Consider the following 21,271-nt stretch of genomic DNA (forward strand, 5'->3'; position numbering starts at 1 on the left):
TGTGTCTGTGTGTGTGTTTACTTTAATTGCTTTACTTTGTTTAAGTATTTTGGGTTCTCTTTCAAACATACTGGATCATTTTAAATACTTTCTATGATTTAAAATATTAAGTGAAAGTCACTCAGTTGTGTCCAACTCTTTGCAATCCCATGGACTATACAGTCCAGGGAATTCTCCAGGCCAGAATACTGGAGTGGGTAGCCTTTCCCTTCTCCAGGGGATCTTCCCAACCCAGGGATGGAACCCAGATCCCCCACATTGCAGGCAGATTCTTTACCAGCTGAGCCACCAGGGAAGTCTGTTAAATATTAACCCTTTTATTTCTTCAAACATACTAAGGAGAGTTGTTTCAAAATGTGTATCTGATCATTTCAATATTTGAAGCGATTACAAATCTATTTCTTCTGGCCCTTTGTTTTTCTGTGTAGTTTTAAATTTTTATCAAGAGCTGCTCACACCCCTTAGAAGCACGGTTCTGGGAATTTGGGGAGACTGAGGAGGAAGGAGCCCTCTACAGAGGACTCATATATTTTTGTCTTTGTTTTGTCACGAGGCGTTCCCAGTTGGCAGCAACTTTAAACTATACTCATAAATTGAGGGGGGTTGTACAATTCAGATGTGAGCATTCGTACTGAAAATCCATGGAAATGATTATTTTGTTGCTGTTAAGTTCAACCCTGGAGTGAATTTGCTTGCATTCCCCTGGCACTGTCGAGGGTGGAACAGACTCCTGCTGGTTCATCCTTCCACTGAGAGTGGGCTCGATGTCCCAGCATGATGAGTAGATGATCTCCCCTTTGTGGCTACCTTGGCAGGCTTTCATTTCTCTCCCCACAGTTGGAGGGCTGAAAACTGAGGCTCAAGGTCCCCTGATTAGGTAGATGTGAAGGTTCCCTTGTTCACTCAAATTCTGACTTAATAATTCTTTATTATTTCATCAAATTTTTAGTCACATTTGAGAAAGATTTTTTTTTCCTTTTATTTTATTGAAATATAGTTAATTTATAATGTCACGTTAATTTCAGGTGTACAACAAAGTGACTTTATTTTATATAAATCTTCATTTTCAGGTTCTTTTCCCTTATAGATTATTACAAAGTATTGAGTATCATTCCCTGTGCTATATGGTAGTTCCTTATTTATTATCTGTTTTACATAGAGTAGTGTGTATATGCTAGTCCCATCTTCCTAAAGAAGAGTTTTTTATATTTTATTCAGAATTTTCAGTATTAATCAACAGGGTCTGATTGTAATAATTTAGTCTGCCATAATATCAGAGATGGAAAAGTCTCATCTGATCTCTCTTCCTCTCTCTCTAACTTACATTGGTATCTAAAGAGGGATTAGCGCATAGAATTCTCTTTTCCTTCCCATTGCTAAACAACTACCTTAATACCATACATTGAATAATCAATTCTTGATTGCAACATTTAATTCTCACATAACACAGTCATATAAATAATTTGTCACCTTTCTGTGTTTAACTGATTCACTAATCCCACCCTCTAATCTTGGATTAGTCTCATATTTTTTTCTGATCACTCAATGTTTATAATGTACTCTTATACCTCAAAGTGCTAAATTCCTTTCTTATTCTTCTTTTTCAGATTTTTTTTAAACTATTATTAACTTCTATACTTCTAAATGAACCTTTAGAATTATTTACCCAAGTTTTGAATATAATTCCTTTGGAACTGTTTTGAACTATATTAAATCCATAAATTTATTAGAGAGATTTGACATTTAATAAATTTCAGCCTTCTCATGAAAAATCAGGTTATATCTGTTTATCACCACTTTCAGACTTCATTTACATTTTAATAGACTGCTGTAGCTTTCTCTATTTCTGATACTACTTGTTAAAATCATTTCTATTATCAATTGATATGTTTTGTTACTCTTGTGAGTTCAATCCCGTTTTCGTCATGTCTTCTATGGTTATTTCTAACGGGTTAGAATGCTTTTGTTTTTCTAATTCTTTTATGTCTCTGGTGGTATTTATGAATTCTCTTATCAAAGTTGATGTAAACTTTCTATGTATTTTGCATGAATATAATAACATATCGATAACCTACATTTTTTTTCTCTTTCAGGACCTATACTTGCCAGAACTTCTAGAACAATACTCAATTAAAGTTTTGTTGCCTATTTTAATGATAAATCCATATGTGTTTAGCTAATAACTATATTAGATCTCAGTACACTGAACATTTTAAATTTACTGTTGCATTTTTGTAGCACTTCATGCCCCAAACTTTTAAAAAGAAACTTAAGAAGCCCTGGTCCAACACTACAAATGCAGCAGATTTAGACAGCATGGGACTCAAAAAACCTAGATGATACAACCAACTGTTTAAAAGAAGCAGTCTGTATAATACACATAAAAATTAGATAACTTTGTTTGTTGTTTCTAGATGTAATAAAAGTAACAAATCTGAATGTGATGGGAAAAAATGTTGAAAGTGATGAAAATGAGGGTAAAAATGGAAAGACCATGCTAACAAGGCATATGGAAAAAGACAAACCAGGCAAACCACTAGTGGAAAGTTTACATTTTACTAACTACTGAACTGTGGTAATAAACTTTGTGAACATAACTTGTGTTGCTCATATGGAATAAACCCACTGCTAGAGCTCTGGGTATCTCCATTTCTAGATCAATGTCCCTTAAAGTACAGTCTGTAGGTCACCTGATCAGAATCACCTGGGTGGACAGTCTCATAAACATGTAGATTCCCCAGGCCAAGTGAATCAGAATAGGAGGAAGGGTATGATGTTCCCTAGGGACTTCTCATATAAACTAAAATGTAAGGAAGAGAGACAGACAGACAGACAGACAGACAGGCATAGGGAAAGAGAAAGAGAGGAAGACAGCCAGAGAGAGACATAAAGAAACAAAATCAAGGAGGGAAATTTCCTTGCACTAGGAAATAAACGGTATTACACCACAAAAAAACTATAAAAGCTGAATCTGAAAGTCCCTTTAAAAATTATAATTAGATGAGAAATCTTTTCATAGAAATGAACACACACATCATATTAAATCATCTACAAGTTATGTGCTCTACATTGTATGAAGCATTTCAAAGAATACTAAAATCAAGTGAGGCAACACCTAACCCATCACAGCTAATCATACTAATGAAATGCTATCTGTGTATGCTAGGCAAATTTCTCAACGGATTTCATTGTAATTCAGATTATTTCTACTGCAATAAATCAGAAAACATCTTCATCATTCACGAAACCAAGGGGGGAGAGTTATTTCACAGATATCCATGGGAAACTCTTGGGGTGACTTCAGGCCACCCTATCACTTCTATAGAAATTAATCTGGGAGTATGAGTTTGATCTCGTCCCTGTAATTTTCCTGATATAAATAATAGAGGTCTGGTTGTTGACACTACATTTGGATGTCAAGTGTCTTCTTTGTTAGCTGGCACCTCATCAGTCCCAGAAGCTTCACCTCACACTCTGCTTTTAAGTGTGTCTCAGCCCTAAAATTAATGACACAATTACACAGTGCTGAATGTCAATTATATCTCAATAAAACTGGAAGTAAAAATTAAATTCAATAATTAACAAACCCTTATTCCTAGTAAGTGATTTGTGTTTTGATTCCCTGCAATAACCAATGCTCAATGCTTTAGCTTGAACGCTAACCACACTCAAAGGCACAGAGGTCTGAGTATGAATTCTTTTAAATGCTATCATGTTGGTTATAAGTCTTGCACATTGTCTCGAAATGGTGAATTGCAATTTAACTCATCTAAATTCAGTGGAATTGCACTGAGCACCCATTGGGCATGAGGCACTGGTACTGTGGTGCATGAGTGCGTGCTCAGTCACTAAGTTGTGTCCAACTCTTTGCTCTCCCATGGACTAGAGCCTTGAGATCAGGACAAATGAGATTCATCTCCTGGCTGGAGGAGCTTGCAATCAATATCCCATTAAATGCTTTTCATTTGATCTGTTATTCCTAAAAAACACACACACACACATACATACAGGAAAAGCAAGACTGGGAGACAGCAGACGGCTCCAAGCTCAGTACTCACGTGGGAGATTATCTAATCAATGAGCTTTGCTTTTCAAACTATTAAGGTTTGTAAGTTGATACCAAAGAGATACACCCGCTCAAAGGGTGTTTGAAACTGCCCCCAAGCCATTTTCCTGGTGAACAAAGAAGCAATATTATTCTTTTACAGCTTTTTATTTTCTTTCTTCCTTCATTTCCTCCTTCCTTTTCCTCTTCTGTGCTCCAACCAATATGGCGGCCCCTTCCACAAAATCCTAGCATCCACACTAAGTCACTTCAGTCATGTCTCATGTCTGACTCTGCAATCATATGGACCATAGCCCGCCCTGGCTCCTCCGTCCATGGGATTCTCCAGACAAGAATACTGGAGTGGGTTGCCCAAGGATAGAACCCATGTCTCTTACGTCTCCTACATTGGCAGGTGGGTTCTTTACCACCTGGGAAGCCCACAACATCCTAGCCATAAGTCTAAAGCCCAAAGGTCCCTCCCAAGGGATGTGCAGATGTCAACCTTGAACCAAAATACACAGGAAAGAATGCCTTGAACTCAGCAGGAGACAGAGGCAGAAGATGCAGAGAGGACTGAAGTTTGGCTGAATGTTTTAATGGGCAAGCTTTTATTGATGCCCATCCTGCCTGCTACTTGGGGCCAGCAGTGTGTGGAATTGTCTGAAGGTGGCTCATTTGAATATCCAGGCAAATTGCATTAGACCAAGTGAACACTTGTGGCAGGCGTGCACAGCATCTGCCTTCCAGAGACTCAAAGTGTCTACACCCTTTGAGCAGGCAGCTCAACAGTCTACTTCACACCAAGTCAAGTGATGCTCTCTCATACATTATACAGCACAGATGTCTTACCACGGAATCTTTCATCTTCATGGGCAGAGGGTCTGAAGCTAACTCTTCTAGATTTTGATGTAAAAATTTATGAAACAATTTGCACTGAATAAAGGACCTGAAAATGGAAAAAATACACAGGTTTTACTTTTCAAAATATGTGCCTTAAAAAAAAAATGCAGAATCTCGGGCCCTACTCTAGACCTGAATCAGAATCTGCAGTGTAACAGGATCCTCAGGTGATTCCCGTCATATTAAAATTCAAGAAATACTGCTCTAGTCTAAAAAGATATGTGCCTATTTCCAAGTCTAAGGGAAACAGCTTCATCTTTGATCTCACACTCACAAACGACAAAAGCCAGTGTTCTCTCCTTTAAATTGTTCATAATATAGAAAAAGAGGAGTGTGTGCAAGTGATCACAGAGACAATGGGTGGATTTTCAAATTCCATCCGGATTAAAGCTGTCCACAGCAGGTATGGGTCCCACTGACCATTATGAGCTAGCTAAGCTCACAGAGAGTCTTTATTTTGGCCAGCCCTCAATATGGTAAAATATTTGTTAAGAAAGTCTGTGCAAATGATATTTAAATTTTCCCATTTTCCACGTCTTTCATCTTGCTGCACCTGACAGCCTAAAATTATCATTTTTTCTGCTCCCCCAAAACACTTATATCCGCTTTTAGAACTTAAGTCAGTATCTCCCTTGTGTTAGTCGCTCAGTTGTTTCCAAATCTTTGTGACTCTGTGAACTGTAGCCCACCAGGCTCTTCTGTCCATGGAATTCTCTAGGCAAGAATACTAGAGTGGGTTTGCCATTTCCTTCCCCAGGGGATCTTCCCTACCCAGGGATCGAATCTAGGTCTCCTGCATCTCCCATAAATGTGGTCAAATGAGAAGGTTGATACCTAACTGAATTGATTGACTGGTACCTGAAACTATGGCATCACCTGAAGGGTTTTCAGGTCCAAAGTGCATATTTATCAAACACTTAAAAGATACAAAGAAAGGAAAGATTTGAAGGTATATTTAGTGACTAAGGGTTATTATTAAACACATTTTAAAACTTTGGCACAGACTTCACTTTAAATCCAGAGGGCACTGGCCATACTAAGAAGAAAAAGCAACAAAATAAAACCTTTCCTTCCAGAGATGCAAGTCTAGTCTCCCCAGGGTAGACTTTATCCCCCTGGCATAAAGGCAGTGATGCCGCTTCATGGACCCAGAGAGACTACTTGTCAAGGTTGGTGCTTGTCATACAACTCACCAAGGGAAGGTCAAAGACAGTGCCTGGGTGTAAGAGGACATCTATCCCTGGCTTTGTGAGTTTTACTCCAAAAGCACCAGGGCCAAGGTTCAGTGTGTCCTTGAAATTGACCTCTGGTTTTCATTCATTTCTGGTTAGTCCTGGGTTTCTCCCACCATCACCCAGGGACCAGCCAGTTTAACAGGGAAAGAATTCAAGCACTCTGAGCACTGGATGAGAGGGTGAGGCTGCAGAGCCAGTGGACAGCTGTGTGTGTGTGTGTGTGTGTGTGTGTGTGTGTGTGTGTGTATGTGTGTGTATATGTGTGTGTGTGTGTGTGTTACTCACAGGAGCACAGAGGGGTCGCTGCTCTGCCTGCTCAGATGGTAGGAAAGTGCAACCAAGAGGCCACAGAAAGCTGAAAACAGTGCCGGGATGTGCTGCGTGCTCCAGGGTTCCTGAGCAAAAGATCAGAGAGCCAAGTCATTCCACGGCTAGGTGTGGAAGAGCAGGATCGCATTCCAGAACATACTTAGCTGGCTTCCCCAAGGTCCAGTTGGATAGACATGGTGCCCTGGGATCATTCCCGCCAGTGGACATGCAAGCACCTGATGGCTCCTGGAAATCCTGCCCATGAATGTACCAGCATTGATTTTGAGGGGGCATTTCAAACAAATTGTACACATTTATAAGAATATATTAACTTTATCTTTTCTGAAATTAAGTATAGGATTTTTATAAGATGGACCATTAATCACAATAATCACATGTTGCTACTTTTGAATTCGATACAATATTTAATAACAACTATAAAGATTTTATTTCTTAATATTTATTTAATCAATGGCTTAAAAGGGAGTGAGTGCATGCGAGCTCAGTCACTTCAGTCATGCCTGATTCTTTGTGACCCTGGGGACTGTAGCCCGCCAGGCTCCTCTGTCCATGGGATTCTGCAAGCAAGAATACCGGAATGGGTTGCCATGACCTCCTCTAGGGAATCTTCCCGACCCATGGTTCAAATCTGTGTCTCCTGTAGATTTGTCAATATGGCATAAGAAACCAAATCAACTAGTGGACTGAGGCTTGGTGAAGAGAAAAATGGCTTGAAAGGAAAACAGCAAGATACTTCACAATTAATTGGATATCAGCCCAGGTGCCAATAACCAAGGCACTGCACCCAGGGCAAAGAAGAGAGGCAGGGAATATGTGTGTGAGCAGCGCAGTGATCTGGGACCAAGGTCTCCTTCCGGATACAAGTGTCATGTCTTTTACACAAAGAAGGAAACCTCTGTATATTCTGCCTTTTCAACCTCCATCAAGAGATTCCGCCAATGGCTTCCGAAAGCTGGATCAAGGAAAGGACTCCAAGACTGCTCCCTTAAGATTTTGATCCCTTAACTCATCAAGTGCCTTATTTGATAAGGACAAATTGTTCATTTTGCTTAAAATCAAAAATACAAGTGACTGAGTCAAGTGTGCTCAGATTATACTTGTAACTTCCCAGATGTGCTGAAGGAGTTAATGTTATACCAGGTACAGAGAGGGGTTTCAGTTTCACATGCCTCTCCCTCCTAGACATTTAAATGCATCCCTTCTATTTCCACCCCAGCAAAGGTCCAGGACCTGGAGAGCAGCATCTGGAAGGAACTGAAGGCACCCAGACTCTCGGGGGCTGCAGAGCCTGTAGCAGAGCAGGCAGGAGGCGAGGCCGGCCGCTTACACACCTCCAGGTGTCCAGTCTCCACCAAGGGCTCCTCCAAACTCTCAGATCAGTGTTCTGAGGGCTGGCACAGGGAATCTCTGGGGTCCTGAAGTCTCTAGAGCTTCACCTGTTATTTTCCTGATTCTTCCCATCAATTTTGCTGGCGAATTCCAGAGCAGTGAGAAAAGCATTCTCTGCCTCCCTCTTTTCTTCCATTTGGAGTCAGCAAAGCCCCTTCTCAGTCCCCTCTTTTCATGCCCAGGTACAGGGGTCCTTCCTCCTTTCTCAGGCCAACCCTCTCTTCATGCCCACCAAGTCCTCCTCTTAGTCCACACACATCCCCGACATGGAGGACACACATCCTCTCTCTCTTTTTTTTAATTTATTTATTTTAATTGGAGGCTAATTACTTTACAGTATTGTAGTGGTTTTTGCCATACATTGACATGAATCAGCCATGGGTGTACATGTGTTCCATATCCTGAACGCCCCTCCCACATCCCTCCCCATCCCATCCCTCAGGGTCATCCCAGTGCACCAGCCCTGAGCACCCTGTCTCATGCATCGAACCTGGACTGGCAATCTGTTTCACATATAGTAATATACATGTTTCAATGCTATGCTCTCAAATCATCCCACCCTTGCCTTCTCCCACAGAGTCCAAAAGTCTGTTCTTTACATCTGTGTCTCTTTCGCTGTCTCGCATATAGGGTCTTCGTTACCATCTTTCAAAATTCCATATATGCATTAATATACTGTATTGGTGTTTTCCCTTCTGACTTACTTCACTCTGTAAAATAGGCTCCAGTTTCATCCACCCCATCAGAACTGATTCAAATGCATTCGTTTTAATAGCTAAGTAATATTCCATTGTGTATATGTACCACAGCTTTCTTATCCATTCGTCTGCCGACGGACATCTAGGTTGCCTCCATGTCCTGGCTATTGTAAACAGTGCTGTGATGAACATTGGGGTACACGTGTCTCTTTCAATTCTGGTTTCCTTAGTGTGTATGCCCAGCAGTAGGACTGCTGGGTTGTATGGCAGTTCTACTTCCAGTTGTTTTTCTTTTTAATATAAATTTATTTATTTTAATTGGAGGCTAATTACTTTACAATATTGTAGTGGTTTTGCCATACATTGACATGAATCAGCCATGGGTGTACATGTGTTCCCCATCCAGAACCCCCCCCTCCCACCTCACTCCCTCTGGGTCATCCCAGTGCACCAGCCCTGAGCACCCTCTCTCATGCATCGAACCGGGACTGGCGATCCATTTCACATATGATAATATACGTTTCAATGCCATTCTCCCAAATCATCCCACCCTCGCCCTCTCCCACAGAGTCCAAAAGACTTTTCTTTACATCTGTGTCTCTTTTCCTGTCTCGCATATAGGGTTATCGTTACCATCTTTCTAAATTCCATATATATGCGTTAGTATACTGTATTGGTGTTTTTCTTTCTGGCTTACTTCACTTTGTTTAATAGGCTCCAATTTCATCTACCTCATTAGAACTGATTCAAATGGATCGTTTTTAATGGCTGAGTAATATTCTATTGTGTATATGTACCACCGCTTTCTTATCCATTCATCTGCTGATGTATATCTAGGTTGCTTCCATGTCCTGGCTATTATAAACAGTGCTGAGATGAACATTGGGGTACACATGTCTCTTTCAAGTCTGGTTTCCTCAGTGTGTATGCCTAGCAGTGGGATTTCTGGGTCATATGGCAGTTCTATTTCTAGTTTTTTGAGGAATCTCCACACTGTTCTCCATAGTGGCTGTACTAGTTTGCATTCCCACCAACAGTGTAAGAGGGTTCCCTTTTCTCCACACCCTCTCCAGCATTTATTGTTTGTAGACTTTTGGATAGCAGCCATTCTGACTGGCATGAAATGGTACCTAACTGTGGTTTTGATTTGCAGTTCTCTGATAATGAGTGATGTTGAGCATCTTTTCATGTGCTTGTTAGCCATCTGCATGTCTTCTTTGGAGAAATGTCTGTTTAGTTCTTTGGCCCATTTTTTGATTGAGTTGCTTATTTTTCTGGTATTGAGCTGCAGGAGCTGCTTGTATATTTTTGAGATTAGTTCTTTGTCAGTTGCTTTCTTTGCTATTATTTTCTCCCATTCTGAAGGCTGTCTTTTTGCCTTGCTTATAGTTTCCTTCATTGTGCAAAAGCTTTTAAGTTTAATTAGGTCCCATTTGTTTATTTTTGCTTTTATTTCCATTACTCTGGGAGGTGGGTCATAGAGGATCTTGCTGTGATTTATGTCAGAGTGCTTTGCTTATGTTTTCCTCTAGGAGTTTTATAGTTTCTGATCTTACATTTAGATCTTTAATCCATTTTGAGTTTATTTTTGTGTATGGTGTTAGAAAGGGTTCTAGTTTCATTCTTTTATAGGTGGTTGACCAGTTTTCTCAGCACCACTTGTTAAAGAGATTGACTTTTCTCCATTGTATATTCTTGCCTCCTTTGTCAAAGATAAGGTGTCCATAGGTGTGTGGATTTATCTCTGGGCTTTCTATTTTGTTCCATTGATCTATATTTCTGTCCTTGTGTCAGTACCAACCATACTGTCTTGATGACTGTAGCTTTGCACTATAGTCTGAAGTCAGGCAGGTTGATTCCTCCAGTTCCTTTCTTCTTTCTTAAGATTGCTTTGGCTATTTGAGGTTTTTTGTATTTCCAAACAAACTGTGAAATTATTGGTTCTAGTTCTCTGAAAAATACCGTTGGTAGCTTGATAGGGATTGTATTGAATCTATAGATAGCTTTGGGTAGTATACTCATTTTCACTATATTGATTCTTCCGATCCATGAACATGGTATATTTCTCCATCTTTTTGTGTCACCTTTGATTTCTTTCATCAGTGTTTTATAGTTTTTTATATATAGGTCTTTTGTTTCTTTAGGTAGATTTATTCCTAAGTATTTTATTCTTTTCGTTGCAATGGTGAATGGAACTGTTTCCTTAATTTCTCTTTCTGTTTTCTCAGTGTATAGGAATGTAAGGAATTACTGTGTGTTAATTTTATATTCTGCAACTTGACTATATCCATTGCTTAGCTCTAGTAATTTTCTGGTGGTGTCTTTAGGGTTTTCTATGTAGAGGATCAAGTCATCTGCAAACAGTGAGAGTTTTACTTCTTCTTTTCCAATCTGGATTCCTTTTATTTCTTTGTCTTCTCTGATTGCTGTGGCTAAAACTTCCAAAACAATGTTGAATAGTAGTGGTGAGAGTAGGCACCCTTGTCTTGTTCCTGACTTTAGGGGAAAAGCTTTCAATTTTTCACCATTGAGGATAATGTTTGCTGTGGGTTTATCATATATGGCTTTTATTTGGTATGTATTGAGGTATGTTCCTTCTATGCTTGCTTTCTGGAGGGTTTTTATCATAAATGGATGTTGAATTTTGTCAAAGGCTTTCTCTGCATCTACTGAGATAATCATATGGTTTTTATCTTTCAATTTGTGAATGTGGTGTATCACATTGATTGATTTGTGAATATTGACAAATCCTTGCATCCCTGGGATAAAGCCCACTTGGTCATGATATATGATCTTTTTAATATGTTGTTGGATTCTGTTTGCTAGAATTTTGTTAAGGATTTTTGCATCTATGTTCATCAGTGATATTGGTCTGTAGTTTTCTTTTTTTTCATTGGTCCCTACTGCCCTGCCTGATGAATGGCATCACTGACTCAATGGACATGAGTTTGAGCAGACTCAGGGCAATAGTGAAGCACAGGCAAGCCTGATATGCTGCAGTTCATGGGGCTGTAATGAGTCAGATATGACTTAGTAACTGGACAAAAACTGCCCTGCCTATAAAGATGCTGAAGTTGCTGACATCTTTATGAAACTAACATGACATTGTAAACCAACTAGATGTCAATAAAGTAAAATAAAAATGCAAAGGTTCCCCCCCTCAGTTACCCTGCAAAGCCAGGGTGCTCTCTCCTCTCCTCCAGTGCCACCATCAGCCTTGCAGGAGGCTCCTCGCCAGCCAGTGCTTCTGTCACTTGGGGCACCTCCTCACAGCACAGGCTTCAAGGCGAGCTGACATGGATTTGAATCCTAGTCCTGCCAGGGATGAGCTGCGTGGCCTTGGTTAAGTTACTTTACATCTCTGAACACTGTGTTAGCTTGCTGTTCTTCAGAAAAGAACACATACACAAGGGTTGCTGCAAGGGTACTTTTCTATACACCTGGCCATTTTTTAAAGTTGTCAGTATGAGAGGTTCAATGCAGCCTCTACTTGGTGACTGGTACCTACTGTTCTGTGCCAGACTGTACTGGGCTGTTTCCTCTCCTTCTATCCACAGTCAGCTGGTCCTAATGTGTTACCGATGCACCTTGCAATGCACCTCCAATTGGCCCCTTCCTTTCATTGCATCCAACTGCGTCACCCGTCCACTGCCTCATTCCAGGGCTATTGTTAACAGCTTCATAATGGGAAGATCTAACGGTGGTCTCCATATCCTTCCCCACAACACTCCTCACTCCACTGACCCCATGATTCATCCCCCTTGTAATAATAGAGTGGACCTCCTCCCATAAAATGCAAATCAGTCACATGATTGCCATCAATCAGTGTTTTTCAGAGATTCCTATTGCCTACCAAAATAATCTACTCCACAGGAAGCTAATAAGCCAACTAAGATCTGGCCCAAGCTCAACTCTTCATTCTCCTTCCACAAATTTAGGAGATTCACAGCAGCAAAGCCATAAGGATGTGTTGCCTCCTGCCCCCAACACCCCTACCTTCATGTACAACATTTCATCTGCCCAGAGAGCTCTTCCACCCTGAACTGAGTTCATTACCCTCTGCCTGGTGAACTCCTATCCATGCTTCAGTGCCCAGTATAAAAAGTCCCACCTGCTTGGTGCAATCTCTCTGACTTCCTAGACAAATAGAAGGTTTCCCTTTGCATCAGAACCATCTTTAATACACATCTACTTCAGTTTTTAAGATACCTTAGTCCTGTTACTCGTGGGCATGAGTAGGACTTACCCTCTGGGGATTCCCTGGGGAGGGGCAGTTTGCATCTCCCTTGACCTGTACTTGGCACCAATGTTACCACATCAACCCATCCTTGAGAGAATGACTATACAATTACAGTTTTCATGAGTACATTCATCCCTCTTCTATGACCCCTGTGAAAAAAATGTTTCAACAAGGAAAGAGGGTGGGGTTGGGAGTGAGTGGGAGGGAGGCTCAAGAAGAAGGGGACATATGTATATTTACAGCTGATTCACATTGTTGTTCAGCAGAAAGTAGCACAACACTGTAAAGCAAATATCCTCCAATTAAAAAAAAAAAAGAAATATTCTTGTGCAGTTAACCACCTTCAATATCACCTTGGTAGAAAGGATTTCAATAATAAAGATATACAAAACATTGTATAGATAAAAAAAAGAAAGAAAGAAAAGAAGGTGAAGAAAATAGGTAGCTTAGATCACATACGTCAGGCAGTGAAATGCGACAGAAATGATAGACTATCAGAGCAAAGATATCTCATGACCTTAAAACTAATTTTTTTCATTCCAACCACACCCCCAATGACAGACAATTTATTCTGGAACTTGGGAGTTTTAGTCTTTCTTCAAAGCTCATTCACCCAACATTTACTGGCCACCTCCCAGGTGCCAGCCACCAAGGAGCACAACTCTGCAGAGAATAGCACAGGTGTCGAGGGAGGGAAGAATACGAGTAATTGTGATGAGGAGTGACAGGCAAGGGGCAGGGAAGTGCCTGGTGCTGGGTGCTCATTGGGCAGGAAGCAGAGGCTCCAATGAGTCCAGAGAGTGGCATTTAAGTGGAGCCTCACACAGAAGAAATGCGGAGAATACCATCCTTCCCCTCCAGTGGCTTCTAGGAGGACCAAGCTGGGCTCTGGGGGATCTGGGGGTGCATGGAGCTGACCCCTGCCATCCTTACCTATACTCTTCCTCTCCCTGCTCTGGACACCCACCCGCACCTTCTCCTCTTTCATCTCATACTTGGTTGTGACAAAAACATGGACAAAAAGTTTTGCAAAAGAGAGAAACCGGCTAAATGCCATTTCCTCCTTCTGATTTCTCTATGCTTGCCTCTTTGCGTGTTTAATTCACAATTTCATGAAGGCAGAGGGCTTCCTTTCACAGGAAGCCCATTAAGAATGCAAAATGGAAAAAATTACTATGAGAAGGATTTAGTAACCATGACCATGAAAATAATGGTCCCTGAAAGGAACAAGGAGAAACAAGTCAGGGGAATATATGTCAGCAGAAGTGGATTCCAGGCTCATCACTTCCTGGAATGAATGATTCTGTGGAAGGGACTTAGTGGTTCAGCTTCTGCTTCTGTAAAAAGGTGACAATGACACCCTTCCTGAAATACTGCTGCAGTGCCTTAATGATATTTGAAATGGCCTCCCATGCTGCAAAGTAATATGCCGATGTTAGTTTTTTATTAATTGGAAAAGAAAGGGCACCCATGATGGATGGTCTTCACAGACAATAAATTAAAGTGAAACTAAATATACTTAAATAATTAAGTTTACCTACTTTTATTCACCCAATACCCTTATCTAATTCTTCTCTCATTTACTCTCTACTTAATTAAATCTCTGCAGTGCAAACGTGAAAGGACAGCTAGTATTGAGGGACCCTCCCTCTTTACCTACTAAACTAGCAGTTGGTAGGCAAGAGAACAGGAGGCAAAAATATCTAATAGGAAACAGTGGAGTTAGAGGGGAGGGACATTGTCCTCATTCCTTCTGCTTCTTAGCATTTATCTCAGCTTGTCACTACAGGTCTGTATAAAGATCATTTGATTAATCTGTGATCCCTCCACTGGGTTGAGCCCGTTGACAGCAGAGACTCATGTTTCACCCCAGTGTATTCTGAACACTCTGTGCAGGGCCCAGGCCCTGAAAGGCTCTTAATAAATATGTATGGTACCGAGGCCCTGGATTTGAGCAACTGTTACTTCCTTATTCTGTGATGCAGACCTAAGAAGGGAACCGCCTGGATCATTTTATTTAGGTATCTACAAGGACACAGAAGGCTGGTTCTTCCCAGTGCAGAACAGTAGTTAAAAGCATGGGCTCTGGTGCAGGACTGCCAGGTTCCCTCCCAACTCTGCTGATTATTAGCACAAAGATACTGGGCAAGCTTTTAAGCCTCAGTTTCCTTTTTGGGTGGTGCTAGTGGGAAAGACTATTTCCCTGGTGGCTCAGATGATAAAAAACCTGCCTGCAATGCAGGAGACATGGGTTTGATCCCTGGGTCAGGGAGATCCCCTGGAGAAGGGAATGGCAACCCACTCCAGTATTCTTGCCTGGAGAACTCCACGGACAGAGGAGCCTGGTGGGCAAAGAACCCACCTGCCAGTGTAGGAGACATAAGAGACAGGATCATTTGTTAGATGACTGAACAGCACTGTGGCCACAGGGACAGGACAGAAGGGACAATATTTCCTTTAACAATGTAAAAATGAGATGATGCCAGAGTAGGACACTTATTCTTCCAAGAAGCAGGGTGAGATGAAGGTTGGCAAGGAGTTCAAATTCCAGGTGTGGCTGTGCATATTTTCTACCCCAACCTCAGATCCTCACACAACTCTTCCCAGCAAGAACCTGGGCTCCCCTGAGCTTGGGCAGACTGCAAAAAGGCAGACCACCTGGATCTCCCTAGGCTTTCTACTAGCAACACCCTCAAGCTCCAAGTTCTTAGCCTTGTTCATTTTTTCAACAGATACAGTTATATAATATATAAAATAGGAGGCAAATTTCTCAGGGAATCAAGGCCAGAAAAGACTATTTGGATATACACGAGATATTTTTTCATGTTTAGAATGCCAACATTTGTAAAGCCATGCCATCTTCAGGAAAGATTATTTTCAATTTGGAAGAGATCTTCTAACTGAGCTAATATCATCCCTTCAAATTATTAATCAAATAATAAGATAGAGAGAATGGAAGAGACTCACTCAAAGTGGCAAGATCAGGACCAAGCCCCTACTTCAGTGCATCGTATCTTACACCACCCTAAATGCTTCTACAGCCAACTATGCAAAGTATGTGGACATCTCATGACTTCCCATTTCAAAAGGCTGGGTATCACTATAATTGATAGACGTTCCCAGCTTTAGAGGCTGTTTCATTATTGCATCTCTGCCATTCAATAGTGCTGGACATCTTCTTAGATAACTGCCTGTTTTACGGTTTGTTGTAACACGTGGTAGGGTGATAGCCCAAAGGAAGAAGTTATTTGAGAGGGGCTCAGAGGCAGATTTCTAGAGGCCTGACCAAAGAGTTTGGTTGCAAAGGAATGAACTTGAGAAGAGCATATTCCAAGTCATGCAAGGGTATAATTTTCAAGGCTGTATGAACCTGCATTCAAGCATGGCCTGGGTATGCTATAGAATGTGTACTGCTAGGGTAATTCTAAAGGTATCTCTCTAACTCACAGACTTAGAGAATGAATTTATGGTTACCAGGGGGGAAGGATGGGGGAAAGGGATTGATTGGGAGTTTGGGATTGACATGTACACACTGCTATATTTAAAATGGAGAACCAACAAGGACCTACTGTATAGCACAGGAAACTGCTCAATGTTATGTGGCAGCATGGAAGGGAGGGGAGTCTAGGGGAGAATGGATACATGTATATGTATGGCTGAGCTCCTTTGCTGTCCAAATGAAACTATCACAAAAGTTGTTATACTCCAATATAAAATAAGAAGTTTAAAATAAAAAAATTAAAAATAAGAAAGATTTTAAAAGGTACCACTCTCAAACATATATGAAGTTCACAGGAAGAGTTAAGCATGCAGAAAATACACTGAAGGGAAATAATCTTTATGGTTTATCAATCCCAAACTTTCTGCACTGGGAAGAGACAGCTGGGTGCCACTGACTCTGAAGATAAAACTAAAGGAAATAATCTTTGACATCAGCAAGGGAATCTGGATGTAATTTAAGGAAAAACTTCCTGACATTGATGACTCAATAAAGTACAATTAGGGAAACATTAGCATTTCCTTTTCCCAATTATTTTAAAACACAGATATTTTCCATGGAGAGTTAAGAGACAAGCTTGCCTGAGAAAGAAAGAAGAAGTCTGCTGAAAATGTCTCTTCTTATGCTTTCACTGCATAGGAATATACTGTTTTAACAGCTCTGCAATTTAACACACACAACTAAATAAACAAACTGAGAACGAGAAGGAACTATTCAGGATCATTTTACATAATTAAGATTTGGGGTGCGGGGAACACAGCAAGATAAAATGGCTTTGTCCATTTCTTCCATTCCTTTCTCCTTAATCTCACAACCCCCCTCCAGGCTGTTCAGTCCAGAGTCACAGCACCTACTACTCCCTCCAAAGCCTTGGCTTGCCTCCCTGTCCAGGCTCTTTGGGCAGGTCTGCCCTGCACAGGTGGGAACCCTGTAAAAGACTAACTGTGGGATGAATGGGGCTTTCCACAGACTCAGGAGCAGTTAAGGAGTCAAACTTCTAGCAGGAGTTGAGCCTGTCAAGTTCAGAAATATAGTAAAAAAAAAAAATGCATTTGAGGATGTTGATATTTTTTAATTTTTAAAATGTATTTTAATAAATAAATTATTTGGCCACACCATGCAGCATGTGGGATCTTAGTTTCCCAAACCAGGGACTGAACCCCTGTCTCCTGCAGTAGAAGCAGGGAGTCTTAACCACTGGATCACTAGGGAAGTCCCAGGATATTTTAATTTTAATTTTGGGATAGAGGAGAAAACACTGACACTTGAGGAAGAACAGAACCACAGGCCTGAAGAAGGATTTTGAAAGAAAATGATCAAATGCACTGGGTATTTTATCTGAAAGCTTTAGTTCATTGCTCAAATAGTCTTATTTCTGCAAAAGAGAAGTGGAAAGGAAGAGAGGAGATGCTGACTGACATTTTCAGTGGATTTTTTAAAATATAGTACAACACTCAACATTTAAAATAAATTTTCATATTTTAAATGTACATGTCTTGAATTTTATATAACTATATACAATTTATTTTACTCACACACATATATATACACAAATGTACACAGACACACAAATACACACACACATATATATATACACACACAAATACATATATTTTGAGGGACAGAGATAAGATTTTAAACCTATTATGTGCTGATATGAAGTGTATATCATGTGACAGTTTGCTTCAAAAATCAATGTCCCTAATTTGGTTTGAGAAGAATCTCATGGGCCCCTGAATTGGTAATGATATGGATTGATGAGTGCTGGCTTCATAAAACTCCCACAGGTTTTGAAATATTTTTATGAGGTAGAAATAAAACTGTCTAATAGTCCTACAATTCTGTGGTAGATTTCCTATACATTTGGGAATTCTTTTGATGAAAACGCATAAGGAAGTTCAGCTTTGTATGAAAGTACCTCTCTAAAGAGAATCCTAGTTTCAGCATTTTTTTTCTGCAAAATCTGAGACATCTCTATGATGGAATTTACAGGGCAAACAGAGTTTGGTCATAAAGAGAAGCAAATGGACCAAATTTCACTTTGCTATGCCCTTCATATCAGATTCACACACTCGTTTTAAGGGAAAAGCAATACATTTTTCTTAGCCCATTAAACAACAGGGCATTTCTGAATCCGGGTTTTCATATCCTAAAATAAGACCTAGATCATATCACTTTGATGTAAGTCCTATTTTCTAGAGCTATTTTGACATGAATCTTATATTGAAGTAAAAGAAACTCTGTGCCCCTGAAGTTCCAGAGAGATCAGATTCTGTTTATATCTCACAGCCATGGGTCACCATGTGCCTGGTGGGCACTTCCATGTGTGCACTGGGCACCTCCAAAGCCCCCCAGCATCCAGTGCTCATCCTAGAGCAGCCCTTGTTGACACGCCCCATGGTCCCGAACACCTGGGAGCAGCCCCAGGGCCTAACAATGAGCTTAATTCATTACAGCCAATCAATATGTGTTCAGCAAATAAATAAATGATCACATTAACAAATACTATGAGTAAGACGTCACTGTCTGCTTAAAGAAGGTTTTCCTTATTTCATACCTTTTTTCATTTCGGTGAAAAAACAGCATATGTTTATAATTCAAGACTATTTTAATGGGACTTTCCTGCTAGTCTAATGGTTAGGAATCAGTGTTTCCACTGCAGGGGGCCCAGCTTCAATCACTTGGGAAAATAAGATCCCACAAGCCACACAGTATGGTCAAAAAAAGCCAATTTGACCTTTAAGAATAGCTACTGGGGGAAAATGAGCTCATTCCCTAGCAAGAAAGACTGACAGGTACTACCCAACATAGACAAATGTAGACAAATAAGCACACACACAGACTTTCTGGAAAATACTGACTGGTGGCTCAGTGGTAAAGAATCCACCTGCCAATGCAGGAGATGTGGGAGATGTGGATTTGATCTCTGGGTCAGGAAGAGCCCCTGGAGAAGGAAATGGCAACCCACTCCAGTGTTCCTGCCTGGAGAATCCCATGGACAGAGGAACCTGGCAGGATACAGTCCATGAAGTTCAAAAGAGTCAGACACGACTTAGTGACTAAACAAACAAACAAAACCACCCAACATACATAAATATAGATAAATAAGCACATAAACACACACACACACACACTTTCTGGAAAATACTGCCATTTACCTTCCTTCTCATAGCCCTCTTCTCTGTCATCTGCATTTATTCAATCCAAAAGTTTATAGAGTATCTTTTAGGCAACAATGGACGTTTTACAGAATATGAAAATAAACATATAAAAACCATAGTCATGACCTTTAGGAACTCATGGTCAAACTAGGGGTGAAGAAAAGTACTTACAAACAACATCAACGAAAATAGAACCGATGTACCAAGCAAGAGCTTGACTAGCCCATGACATACACTGTCATGTTCAGACTGTAGCCCACCTTTAAAGGCAGGGATCACATTTTAAACATAAGGAAACAGAGGCTTCTACTGTACTAGTTATTGCGGGAGTATCTGTATTTCCCACAGAACGAATTATATTCAGAATAGATAAGAATCGACATGAACACCAAAAGGACAATATTGCCCTCGGAATTTTGGAAGAGAGAAAGATAGACTCCCACTGTCATGGCCAGGACTAGCATAGTTTCCCATCTCTACTGGGACCACCACTGCTCATCCCGCAGGCCTGCAATTCTTTTCCACCCAACTTCCCCTCTCCCCATCCACAGCTCCAAACCGGACAGCCACCAAATCCTATCAATGCTGATTTCACTATGCTTCCTGAATTTGGCCCTTTTAAACTCTGTACATCCTATCTAAATCTGACTTCAGATCTTACTTTACTCAACAACAGCAATTCCATTTTGAACAACTGAGCTATCATTCTTCCTCCTGTTTTTTCCCCCCATATCAGCGTCCACTGCCACTATCAAAGGCATCCAATATTAGCTTAAGGATCCAATCCAGTGTTGACTGGGTTTGGAGACCAATGTGTTGTTGCTGTTTAGTCGCAAAGCCAGGTCCGACTCTCTTGCAACTCCATGGACTGTAGCCTACCCGGCTCCTCTGTTCATGGCATTTTCCAGGCAATACTGGAGTAGGCTGCCTCTCGCTTCTCCAAGGAATCTTCCCTATGACTCAGGGATCGAACCCACGTCTCCTGCATTGCCAGCAGATTCTTTACTGCTGAATCACCAGGGAAAACCTAGAGATTAATAATACATGTTCAACTTTCTAGGAATCGAATGTGACAGAAAGTACTTGCTGCCCATCTAATATTCATCTGCTCTTCTTCCCAACCTTACTAGCTGTCCAGACAGTAAAAGACTTGTAATTCCTACTCCATGTCACTAGAAGTGACATGGATCCAGCCATAAAATATAATCTGAAGTCTAGAGTAGTAAAAGTAAATTACAACTGGGAATTTGTTTTCAGATGTATTACCGTTAATAGCATCACCATTATGTTCATCGACATCATCACCATCAGCTAATTATGCTATTAATAATAATATTTTCCATTTGTGTTGGTTTTCTACTGCAGTGCAACAAATCCCCACAAACAGGGGCTTAAACGACACAATGTATGATCTTGCAGGGTACTGCCCGAGGCATCAGGAGATGGCATGACTGGTTCCTCTGCTCAGGTCCCATCAGGCTGAAATCCATGAGACTGCAGTGTCACCCAAGGCAGCAGTTTTCCTGAGACCTGAGTCTTCTTCCAAGCTCACTTCTGGCTGACAGAATTCAGTTTCCTTGCAGCTGTGGGACTGAATTTTCTTGCTGGCTTTTGCTGGGATCTGCTCGAGATCTGACAGGCCATCCTCACCACATGCAGTCCTTGCCATGGGCCATTTGCAACACTGTTTACTTCTTCATGGCCACAGGGAGGGTCTCTCTCTTTCTTCTGTCTCTGACCTCTACACCTTCTCTTTAAGGGCTTGTCTGAT

General features: G+C 40.8%; 1 protein-coding gene across 2 annotated transcripts in view; it reads right to left on the reverse strand.

The window, feature by feature from the left end:
• Nucleotides 1–21,271, reverse strand: part of PCNX2 (pecanex 2) — a 308,594-nt gene that overhangs the window by 167,985 nt on the left and 119,338 nt on the right. For both annotated transcript variants that reach the window (XM_081570388.1, XM_081570387.1), the window contains 2 exons: nt 6,469–6,578; nt 4,898–4,994 (listed from right to left, as the gene is read on the reverse strand). In XM_081570388.1, the coding sequence (XP_081426514.1) occupies nt 4,898–4,994; nt 6,469–6,578 (207 nt within the window). The remainder of the gene's footprint in view (nt 1–4,897; nt 4,995–6,468; nt 6,579–21,271) is intronic.

This window comes from Giraffa tippelskirchi, chromosome 2 (genome assembly GCF_054371585.1).
Source record: "Giraffa tippelskirchi isolate mGirTip1 chromosome 2, T2T-mGirTip1v1.2.pri, whole genome shotgun sequence".
NCBI classification, from domain to species: Eukaryota; Metazoa; Chordata; class Mammalia; order Artiodactyla; family Giraffidae; genus Giraffa; species Giraffa tippelskirchi.